Source organism: Mirounga angustirostris, unplaced genomic scaffold (genome assembly GCF_029215605.1).
Source record: "Mirounga angustirostris isolate CCGP_5_RB_7025 unplaced genomic scaffold, mMirAng1.0.hap1 SCAF_4, whole genome shotgun sequence".
Taxonomy (NCBI): domain Eukaryota; kingdom Metazoa; phylum Chordata; class Mammalia; order Carnivora; family Phocidae; genus Mirounga; species Mirounga angustirostris.
In genome coordinates this window covers 136,959,916-136,971,920 of record NW_026991712.1, presented here as the reverse complement: position 1 = coordinate 136,971,920, position 12,005 = coordinate 136,959,916, and the positions used below count along the sequence as shown (strand labels likewise).

At 37.5% G+C, this 12,005-nt stretch overlaps 1 protein-coding gene across 3 annotated transcripts in view; it reads left to right on the top strand.

The window, feature by feature from the left end:
- The window catches only part of LEPR (leptin receptor), a 90,756-nt gene that overhangs the window by 65,512 nt on the left and 13,239 nt on the right, over window positions 1-12,005 (top strand). For 2 of the 3 annotated variants that reach the window (XM_045897479.1, XM_045897477.3), the window contains 2 exons: window positions 1,446-1,551; window positions 2,640-2,715. In XM_045897479.1, the coding sequence (XP_045753435.1) occupies window positions 1,446-1,551; window positions 2,640-2,715 (182 nt within the window). The remainder of the gene's footprint in view (window positions 1-1,445; window positions 1,552-2,639; window positions 2,716-12,005) is intronic. The other variant, XM_064589011.1, reaches the window with a different exon arrangement.

Here is a 12,005-nt window from a genome sequence, read left to right as displayed (position 1 = left end):
CCTCCAAATAATATGTTTTGGAGGTACATACTTACGAGCCTTAAATTTTTTTAAAGATTTTTATTTTATTTATTTGACAGAGGGAGAGGGAGACAGAACACAAGTAGGGGGAGCGGCAGGCAGAGGGAGAGGGAGAAGCAAGCTCCCCGCTGAGCAGGGAGCCCAATGTGGGGCTCGATCCCAGGACCCCAGGATCATGACCTGAGCCAAAGGCAGACCCTTAACCGACTGAGCCACCCAGGCGCCCAAGCCTTTAAATTTTAATTAGTCTTTTAAAGGAAACATTTTTCCTCTAAAAATAAAACTGGAGAAGTAGTTACAGAAATAAATTCATTATGCCTCTTAAATTTCTAATTCATCTTACTGTACTTGAAGTATCAACATTTTGATTTTGCTATTACGGCTCAAATTGTCTTCAAGTCCAAGCAACCTAATAATGAAGTTTCAAGAGAGAAATATTTTGCCTGGTTTTAGAATTAAAATAATTATAAAAATTCATTCATTTATTATTTGACACATACAGGCTGGACACAAGAACTGGGGATTGAACAGTGAAGACCAGTCTCTGTCCTTATGGAGCTTAATTCCTATGCTCTAATGGTAGTGAGAGTAAACAAATCATGTATAATATAATGGCAGATAGAAATAAGTGCCATGCTTGTTGTGATGAGCACTGGGTATTGTATGTAAGTGATGAATCACTAAATTCTAGTCCTTAAACCAATATTACACTACATGTTAACTAACTAGAATTTAAATAAAAACTTAAAAAAATTACTTGCACTCAAAAAAACTCCCCAAATCAATAAAAAATAACATAAGAGTGGCAATTGGTAATAATTAATAAAAGGACTAATTTAATAATAAGAAAAAATAAGTGCCATGTAACAAAATAAATGTAAGGTAAAAGGATAGAGTTAAAATGTGGTGCTTTAGTTAGGATGGTCAGAATTGGTCTTTTTAGTTCAAGCCATGCAAGTACAAAAGAGAAGAGCATTTTAGACAAAGGGGTAGCAAGTGCAAAGGTTCTGAAGAATGAGCGTGCTTGGTGGCTCAAGAAAAGCAAGGTCAATGTGTGTGGAGTGAACAAGGTAGAGATCGGCAGATGTTGAAGGTTGGCTATCCAGAAGCGATACTGAGGCAGAGAGTCATTGGAGCAACTTTAATTGGCACTTTCTCATATAACCTGAAGTGATCACATGGAATTGGCAAAAAATAATTTTGAAAAAATGTTTTGCCAACTTACAGTAAGCATAATTCTGCACAAAATAACATTTCATTAATGTGATCATAGCTATACTTTTATCTTCTTTTTTATTTTTATATATTTAAAGGTAATACAGATTTATGATGAAATCAGAAAAAAGTCTGCTGTAATTTTTGATACAGAAAGATATTATTTCCTCAAGCTTCTGAATCATGTGAATTGTATTTTTTTTTTTCAGATGACATTGAAAAACACCAGAATGATGCAGGGCTCTATGTAATTGTGCCAATAATTATTTCCTCTTCAATCTTACTGCTTGGAACATTGTTACTATCACACCAAAGGTATTGCACTTGGTGTTACAAATCTTTATGGCCAAAGCTCTTGAGCGTATTTAAACCTTGATTTAAAACCCAAATCAGAAACATTAAAGTCTCCTAAATATGTTTATGTATATTCAGTATACAATTAAGATGGCCTAAAAAGAAAAGGCCTGTTTTCAGGAAACCACATTCTGTTTTGCTAGTACAACACAAACATCATGGATGAAATTCATGTTTTATATGTAAATACATTCAGGAAATAACAAGCTTATAACAGGAAATCCTAGGCAGTGTGTTCTCAGAGATAGCAAAAATGGCTTTTAGAGATGTACAATTTGGGTTGAGGACTTTTTAGTGGTGAAGATTTACCTGGAGTGGTTAGTTCATTTATGATTAGTAAGCACTCCAGTTTTTAAAAATCAGCACTGTGTGGCTCCCCAGTCTGTCTGGTTTGGCAAATGGCCTTGAATTTCTTGTGGTTCTAGGGTGCCATATCACCGTGTGCTGAGAGGCCCAGACCTATGAAATTATTTCACACATGTCAAATCTCTACAGAAACTTTTGTCTTATAGCAAAAAAGAGGGATGGGAGATTTTAGACTCTGAATATATCTTTCAGTCAAATGAGCTGATGGGGCCATATCAAGTGGAATTGTTTCTGAAACTCAACTGATGGCCACCTTTTTTTCTTTGTGAAAGAGAGAGAGAGAGGGAGGAAGGGGCAGAGGGAGAGGGAGAGAATCTTAACTCAATTTCAGGACCCTGAGATTGTGAGCTGAGCTGAAATCAGGAGTTGGATGCTTAACTAACTAAGCCACCCAGGTGCTCTGGTGGCCACTTTTAATATATTGTTTCTCCAAGAAAAATCCACTCAAAGTGTTTAGCATAGTGCCTGGCACAGAGCATTCAATAAGTGTTGGTTATTTTATTATTATAATGAATATTAACTTTAGTCTAAATAAAACATTGGTGGAAATCTTCGTGGAATAGCATGTGAAAATGAATCAGATTCTACTGAGAAATAGCTGATCTGGTAGATTAATTTCTAGTTTGTGTATTCATTAGCTGTGAACATTTTCAATATGAATGTTTTTTGTTTCTCCTTTGTAGAATGAAAAAGCTGTTTTGGGAGGATGTTCCAAACCCCAAGAACTGTTCCTGGGCACAAGGACTTAATTTTCAGAAGGTCCCTTTTTCAATTTTTTTAACCCAAAATATGTAAGATTGCACTTTAGATGCTGTATGCCTTATATAGCATATAAACATTTTTAAGGTTTAAAATATTTTAAGGATAAGGTTTAAATCTTATTCAATTCATTTAAATATGAATTCTGTTTAATCTATTACATATTTTCAAGAATAGCAGGATGCAGGGATTTGAAATCAGGATGAAACAAAATTCTATAGGTAGTTCATCATATAAAAATTAAATATATATGTATATATTTATATTAAAATTAAATATATATGTATATATTTATATTAAAATTAAATATATGTATGTATTTATATATCTTCTGTGTCACAGTATATAATAAAATAAATATTAGAATAGGGCGCTTGGGTGGCTCAGTCGTTAAGCGTCTGCCTTCGGCTCAGGTCATGATCCCAGGGTCCTGGGATCGAGTCTCACATTGGGCTCCCTGCTTGGCAGGAGGCCCGCTTCTCCCTCTCCCACTTCCCCTGCTTGTGTTCTTGCTCTCGCTATCTCTCTGTCAAATAAATAAATAAAATCTTTTAAAAAAAATTAAAAAAATTAAAAAAAAATATTAGAATATTAAGGGTTAAATCTGTTGGAGAACAGATATTTGGATATACTTTTTTGGTGTAAATTGATTTCTTTAGGTAAAGGCTGGAATCAATATTTTTAATCCCTGTAATTATTTCCATAATTATTTAAATCAATTAAAACCTATATAAATAATCCCGTCCTCAAACTCTGCAACCCAAAAAACGCAATTGTTCTAATAAACTTACATTTAAGCACATAGTTTTTTTCAAGCTAAAGTACTTTATAAATTGATCAGTTATAATAAAATAATTTGTACATACATCTTATAATAGAATTTCTCAGAAAACTCTAGAGATTACCTAATGTTTTATTAATTCTTATAATTTCCCCTGAAGCAAGGTTGGGTTTCCACCCATAAAATTGAGAAGTTAGAATTCAGTTTTCATGTCAAAATATCTACACAATGTTTTAAACAGTAATCATATGGAGGTTATTAAGCAGTCTCAATGCTTGCATCTTTATCATTAGTCACTGTTAAAAGTCTTCAGTGGTTTCCTTTTAGCTGTAAGATAAAGTACAGTCCCTTTAAGCTCGTACTCAATGACTTCTCTCTACAATCTGTTACCAACCTATGTATCCTCTTTCTTCTGTCCCTGGGCCTTGATCATGCCTTCACTGTTCCCTTTACCTCTACAGACCCCACCACATCAGTGAAGACCTCACTGTAGGCCCTTTTCCCCAAACCTTCCTTTAACAAAAGTAGTTCAGAAGAATTTCTACCCCTCTAAGTTCCCAGAGCATTTTACTTTTAATTTATTGTGAAGAGTGCTCTGAGTTCCTGAGGTATGTTTTACCCCTCACAAATATTTGTTGAACTCCTGCTACATGGCAAGTATTCAAGTAGGGATTCATTAAAGTAATGCCGGTAATTCTTAATAGTGTCCATTCCTCTATGTGCAAATCACTGAGACACATACTCTTATGTGCATTAAGATTTCTGCTTCAGTCCTCAGTATCTCAGCTTCCTTTCCTGTGAAATGAGGTTTACTGGCACTTACCTCATAAGGTTTGTTTTGGTGATTAAAGAAGATGGTACTTGTAGCATAGTAAAGTCTCAACTAACTATTAATTATCATTATTTTATGTATTTAGGTGTCTTAAATTATTATTCTTTCAATGACACTGTGAGATAAGTATCATTATTTTTATTTTAAAGAAGGAAAAAACCAGGCTTATAGGGGTTAGGTTATCTTGTTTTAGAACCAGGCTTGGCTTGCCAGTTTGTCTGACTGTGGAGAATATTCCATTAGTCGTTCTTCTCCATAACAGTGGCTTTCAGTTTTTTTTTTTATTTGACCATGACCCACAGTAAGAAATACATTTTTTTTTAAAGATTTTATTTATTTTTATTTGAGAGAGAGAGAATGAGAGAGAGCGAGTACGTGAGAGGGGGGAGGGTCAGAGGGAGAAGCAGACTCCCCGCCAAGCAGGGAGCCCGATGCGGGACTCAGTCCCGGGACTCCAGGATCATGACCTGAGCCAAAGGCAGTCGCTTAACCGACTGAGCCACACAGGCGCCCATAAGAAATACATTTTACCTTGCGGCCTAGTACATGCAGAGATGTAGATACGCAAAACTGAAAGGATTTCAGTATATATGGCACTCTCTATTTTCAAAATTCTATTTTCCTTTAAAAAATACTGGTTGCGACCCACTACATTGATTTCACTTACTACTGGCCTGTGGTTTGCAGTGAGAAAAACACTGCTCTCTAGTTTTTCAATGAACGAATAAGCAAATATATATGTAGATACAAGAGTGCAAACGATTAAATTGTAACCTTTCAGCAGAAATGACACGGTCTTATCTTCAGACCAGACAGCCCAAGACGATCATTCTCTTTATAGAAACTTCACTTTGTTTTGAGCCCAACCGGCCCCACACCACACACCTCTCAACTATGCCCTTAGGTGCTATAAGCCGTGGAGTCTCCTTTCATTAAACAGAGCTCATGATTTTTTTCAATTAGTAAAATATTTATTCTTCCCATCTCTCTTCCATTATGAATTCACACAGTAACATTTATTGTAGCTACAGTGATATTTCAGCCATATATATTTATTTGCCTTTCATTCATTCATTTACTCATTAAATAAGCACGTAGTATTTACATGTAAGTCCAGGATGTTGCTAGGATCTTGGGAAACAAATTTTTTTTTTCTTTTATTTTTTATTTTTTATTTTTTAATTCTTATGTTAATCCCCATACATTACATCATTAGTTTTAGATGAAGTGTTCCATGATTCATTGTTTGTGCACAACACCCAGTGCTCCATGCAGAATGTGCCCTCCTCAATACCCACCACCAGGCTAACCCATCCTCCCACCCCCCTCCCCTCTAGAACCCCGTTTGTTTTTCAGAGTCCACCGTCTCTCATGGTTCGTCTACCCCTCCGATTTCCCCCGCTTCACTCTTCCCCTCCCGCTACCCTCTTCTTCTTCTTCTTTTTTTTTTTTTTCTTAACATATATTGCATTATTTGTTTCAGAGGTACAGATCTGAGATTCAACAGTCTTGCACAATTCACAGCGCTTACCAGAGCACATACCCTCCCCAGTGTCTATCACCAAGTCACCCCATCCCTCCCACCCCACCCCCCACTCCAACAACACTCAGTTTGATTCCTGCGATTAAGAATTCCTCATATCAGTGAGATCATATGATACATGTCTTTCTCTTTTTGACTTATTTCACTCAACATAATACCCTCCAGTTCCATCCACGTCGTTGCAAATGGCAAGATCTCATTCCTTTTGATGGCTGCATAATATTCCATTGTATATATATACCACATCTTCTTTATCCATTCATCTGTCGATGGACATCTTGGCTCTTTCCACAGTTTGGCTATTGTGGACATTGCTGCTATAAACATCGGGGTGCACGTACCCCTTCGGATCCCTACTTTTGTATCTTTGGGGTAAATACCCAGTAGTGCAATTGCTGGATCATATGGTAGCTCTATTTTCAACTTTTTGAGGAACCTCCATACAGTTTTCCAGAGTGGCTGCACCAGCTTGCATTCCCACCAACAGTGTAGGAGGGTTCCCCTTTCTCCGCATCCCCGCCAACATCTGTCGTTTCCTGACTTGTTGATTTTAGCCATTCTGACTGGTGTGAGGTGGTATCTCATTGAGGTTTTGATTTGGATTTCCCTGATGCTGAGCGATATTGAGCACTTTTTCATGTGTCTGTTGGCCATTTGGATGTCTTCTTTGGAAAAATGTCTGTTCATGTCTTCTGCCCATTTCTTGATTGGATTCTTTGTTCTTTGGGTGTTGAGTTTGATGAGTTCTTTATAGATTTTGGATACTAGCCCTTTATCTGATATGTCATTTGCAAATATCTTCTCCCATTCTGTCGGTTGTCTTTTGGTTTTGTTGACTGTTTCCTTTGCTTTGCAAAAGCTTTTTATCTTGATGAAGTCCCAATAGTTCATTTTTGCCCTTGCTTCCCTTGCCTTTGGCGATGTTTCTAGGAAGAAGTTGCTTCGGCTGAGGTCAAAGAAGTTGCTGCCTGTGTTCTCCTTTAGGATTTTGATGGACTCCTGTCTCACATTGAGGTCTTTGAACCATTTGGAGTCTATTTTTGTGTGTGGTGTAAGGAAATGGTCCAGTTTCAATCTTCTGCATGTGGCTATCCAATTTTCCCAACAGCATTTGTTGAAGAGACTGTCTTTGTTCCATTGGACATTCTTTCCTGTTTTGTCGAAGATTAGTTGACCATAGAGTTGAGGGTCCATTTCTGGGCTCTCTATTCTGTTCCATTGATCTATGTGTCTGTTTTTGTGCCAGTACCATGCTGTCTTGATGATGACAGCTTTGTAATAGAGCTTGAAGTCCGGAATTGTGATGCCGCCGGCTTTGCTTTTCTTTTTCAATATTCCTCTGGCTATGCGGGGTCTTTTCTGGTTCCATACAAATTTTAGGATTATTTGTTCCATTTCTTTGAAAAAAGTGGATGGTATTTTGATGGGGATTGCATTGAATGTGTAGATTGCTCTAGGTAGCATTGACATCTTCACAATATTTGTTCTTCCAATCCATGAGCATGGAACGTTTTTCCATTTCTTTGTGTCTTCCTCAATTATTTTCATGAGTATTTTATAGTTTTCTGAGTACAGATCCTTTGTCTCTTTGGTTAGATTTATTCCTAGGTATCTTATGGTTTTGGGTGCAATTGTAAATGGGATCGACTCCTTAATTTCTCTTTCTTCTGTCTTGTTGTTGGTGTATAGGAATGCCACTGACTTCTGTGCATTGATTTTATATCCTGCCACTTTACTGAATTCCTGTATGAGTTCTAGCAGTTTTGGGGTGGAGTCTTTTGGGTTTTCCACAGAAAGTATCATATCATCTGCAAAGAGTGAGAGTTTGACTTCTTCTTTGCCAATTTGGATGCCTTTGATTTCTTTTTGTTGTCTGATTGCTGTGGCTAGGACTTCCAATACTATGTTGAATAGCAGTGGTGATAGTGGACATCCCTGCCGCGTTCCTGACCTTAGGGGGAAAGCTCTCAGTTTTTCCCCATTGAGAATAATATTTGCTGTAGGTTTTTCATAGATGGCTTTTATGATATTGAGGTATGTATCCTCGATCCCTATACTCTGAAGAGTTTTGATCAAGAAAGGATGCTGTACTTTGTCAAAAGCTTTTTCTGCATCTATTGAGAGGATCATATGATTCTTGTTCTTTCTTTTGTTAATGTATTGTATCACATTGATTGATTTGTGGATGTTGAACCAACCTTGCAGCCCAGGAATAAATCCTACTTGGTCATGGTGAATAATCCTTTTAATGTACTGTTGGATCCTATTGGCTAGTATTTTGGTGAGAATTTTTGCATCCATGTTCATCAGGGATATTGGTCTGTAATTCTCCTTTTTGATGGGGTCTTTGTCTGGTTTGGGGATCAAGGTAATGCTGGCCTCATAAAATGAGTTTGGAAGTTTGCCTTCTGTTTCTATTTTTTGGAACAGTTTCAGAAGAATAGGTATTAATTCTTCTTGAAATGTTTGGTAGAATTCCCCTGGGAAGCCATCTGGCCCTGGGCTTTTGTTTTTTGGGAGATTTTTGATGACTGCTTCAATTTCCTTAGTGGTTATAGGTCTGTTCAGGTTTTCTATTTCATCCTGGTTCAGTTTTGGTAGTTGATACATCTCTAGGAATGCATCCATCTCTTCCAGTTTATCTAATGTGCTGGCATAGAGTTGCTCATAATATGTTCTTAGAATTGTTTGTATTTCTTTGGTGTTGGTTGTGATTTCTCCTCTTTCATTCATGATTTTGTTGATTTGGGTCATTTCTCTTCTCTTTTTGATAAGTCTGGCCAGGGGTTTATCAATCTTGTTAATTCTTTCAAAGAACCAGCTCCTAGTTTCGTTGATCTGTTCTACTGTTCTTTTAGTTTCTATTTCATTGATTTCTGCTCTGATCTTTATGATTTCTCTTCTCCTGCTGGGTTTAGGCTTTATTTGCTGTTCTTTCTCCAGCTCCTTTAGGTGTAGGGTTAGGTTGTGTACTTGAGACCTTTCTTGTTTCTTGAGAAAGGCTTGTATTGCTATATACTTTCCTCTTAGGACTGCCTTTGCTGCATCCCAAAGATTTTGAACAGTTGTGTTTTCATTTTCATTGGTTTCCATGTATTTTTTTAATTCTTCTTTAATTTCCTGGTTGACCCATTCATTCTTCAGTAGGATGCTCTTTAGCCACCATGTATTTGAGTTCTTTCCGACTTTCCTCTTGTGATTGAGTTCTAGTTTCAAAGCATTGTGGTCTGAAAATAGGCAGGGAGTGATCCCAATCTTTTGGTACCGGTTGAGACCTGATTTATGACCTAGGATGTGATCTATTCTGGAGAATGTTCCATGGGCACTAGAGAAGAATGTGTATTCCGTTGCTTTGAGGTGGAATGTTCTGAATATGTCTGTGAAGTCCATTTGGTCCAGTGTGTCATTTAAAGTCTTTATTTCCTTGTTCATCTTTTGCTTAGACGATCTGTCCATTTCAGTGAGGGGGATGTTAAAGTCCCCCACTATTATTGTATTGTTGTCGATGTGTTTCTTTGCTTTTGTTATTAATTGGCTTATATAATTGTCTGCTCCCATGTTAGGGGCATAGATATTTACAATTGTTAGATCTTCTTGTTGGATAGATCCTTTAAGTATGATATAGTGTCCTTCCTCATCTCTTATTACAGTCTTTGGTTTAAAATCTAATTTGTCTGATATAAGGATTGCCACCCCAGCTTTCTTTTGGTGTCCTTTAGCATGGTAAATGGTTTTCCACCCCCTCACTTTCAATCTGGGAGTGTCTTTGGGTCTAAAATGAGTCTCTTGCAGACAGCATATTGATGGGTCTTGTTTTTTAATCCAGTCTGTTAGCCTGTGTCTTTTGATTGGGGCATTTAGCCCATTTACATTCAGGGTAACTATTGAAAGATAGGAATTTAGTGCCATTGTATTGCCTGTAAGGTGACTGTTACCGTATATTGTCTGTGTTCCTTTCTGGTCTATGTTGCTTTTAGGGTCTCTCTTTGCTTAGAGGACCCCTTTCAAGATTTCCTGTAGGGCTGGTTTTGTGTTTGCAAATTCCTTTAGTTTTTGTTTGTCCTGGAAGCTTTTTATCTCTCCTTCTATTTTCAATGACAGCCTGCTGGATATTGTATTCTTGGCTGCATATTTTTCTCATTTAGTGCTCTGAATATATCCTGCCAGTCCTTTCTGGCCTGCCAGGTCTCTGTGGATAGGTCTGTTGCCAATCTAATGTTTCTACCCTTGTAGGTTACATATCTCTTCTCCCGAGCTGCTTTCAGGATTTTCTCTTTGTCTATGAGACTCGTAAGTTTTACTATTAGATGTTGGGGGGTTGACCTATTTTTATTGATTTTGAGAGGAGTTCTCTGTGCTTCCTGTATTTTCATGCCTGTTTCTTTCCCCAAATTAGGGAAGTTCTCTGCTATAATTTGCTCCATTATACCGTCTGGCCCTCTCTCTCTTTCTTCTTCTTCTGGGATCCCAATTATTCTAATGTTGTTTCGTCTTATGGTATCGCTTATCTCTCGAATTCTGCCCTCATGATCCAGTAGTTGTTTATCTGTCTTTTTCTCAGCTTCTTTATTTTCCATCATTTCATCTTCTATATTACTGATTCTCTCTTCTGCCTCATTTATTCTAGCAGTTAGCGCCCCCATTTTTTATTGCACCTCATTAATAGCCTTTTTGATTTCTACTTGGTTGGATTTTAGCTCTTTTACTTCTCCAGAAAGGGTTTCTCTAATAACTTCCATATTTTTTTCAAGCCCAGCTAGTATCTTTAAAGTGATGATTCTGAACTCTAGATCTGACATCGTACTAATGTCCGTATTGAGTAGGTCCCTGGCAGTCGGTACTACCTCTTGTTCTTTTTGTTGAGGTGATTTTTTCCGTCTTGTCATTTTGTGCAGAGGAGAATAGATTAATGAGAGAACAAAATGCTAGCAGAGTAACCACGTCCCCAGAAAATATACTCTAAACAAATCAGAAAAGACCTGAAGCAGTGGGATAAGAAAGGGAAAGAGAGAAAAAAGAAAAAGAAAAAAAAAGAAAAAGATAAAGATAAAAACAAAAACAAACAAAACAAAACAACAACAAAAGAAAAACCAGAATGTGATCAAATATGATCTATATGGTATATAGATCAGTGCCACACACTAGATTTGGGGTGTATTTTGGTCTTTTAGAAGAAAGTGCCTCCCAAAATTTTAAAGAAAGAAAAACTTATATATGTACAAAAATAAGGGTTGATATGATGAAGGGATGGAATATGACTGTAAAAATGGAAATTATAAAAAATGTTATAAAAGGAATTAATAAGAAGTTGTTTGAAAAAAGAAAGAAGAGGATTTAAAAAAAGAAAAAAGAAAAAGAGAAAAAAAAAGGGAGAGGATGTGATCAGGCAGGGGAATAGAAAACACCATATACTAGAGATTTAGGGTATATTTTAATCTGTTAGAAGAAACTATCTCAAAATTTTAAAGAGAGAACAACTTATATATATAAGCCAAAAATATGGGTAACTACTATGAAGGGATAGAATATGACTCTAAAAATGAAAAATAAAAAAAATTTTTTTTTAAAAAAAGGGATTGATAAGATGTTGGTTGAAAAAGGGAAAAAGAAAAATTCAAAAAGAAATAAAAAGACAAAAAGTTAAAAAAAATTAACTTTAAAAGACTAAAGAATCATGGTAAAAAAGCCGTGAATTCTATGTGCAGTAGTCCCCTAGCGCTGGAGTTCTGCCGTTCTCATTGATCGGTAAACTTGGTCTTGGCTGGCTGTTCTCGCTGATCTTCTGGGGAGGGGCCTGTTGCCATGGTTTCCAAATGTCGTTGCCGGAGGTGGAATTGCCCCACCCTTGCCCCCTGCCGGCTAAGTAATCTGCTCGGGTTTGCTCTCCGGGGCTTTTGTTCCCTGCGAGCTTTCCGTACAGCTTTGGAGGCGGAGCGTGAAAATGGCGGCCTCCCAATCTCTGCCCCGGAGGAGCCGAGAACCCGGGGCCCCGCTCCTCAGTGAGCCCCCAGAGAAAAGCCGTCAGTCACTCCCGTCTCCCCGGTCTCCGGCCGCACTCCGCGCTCACCCGGCCTGCTACCTGCTACCGCGCGCCTCTATCTCTGGCACCCGACCCCGGGTGGAGTCTCCAAACC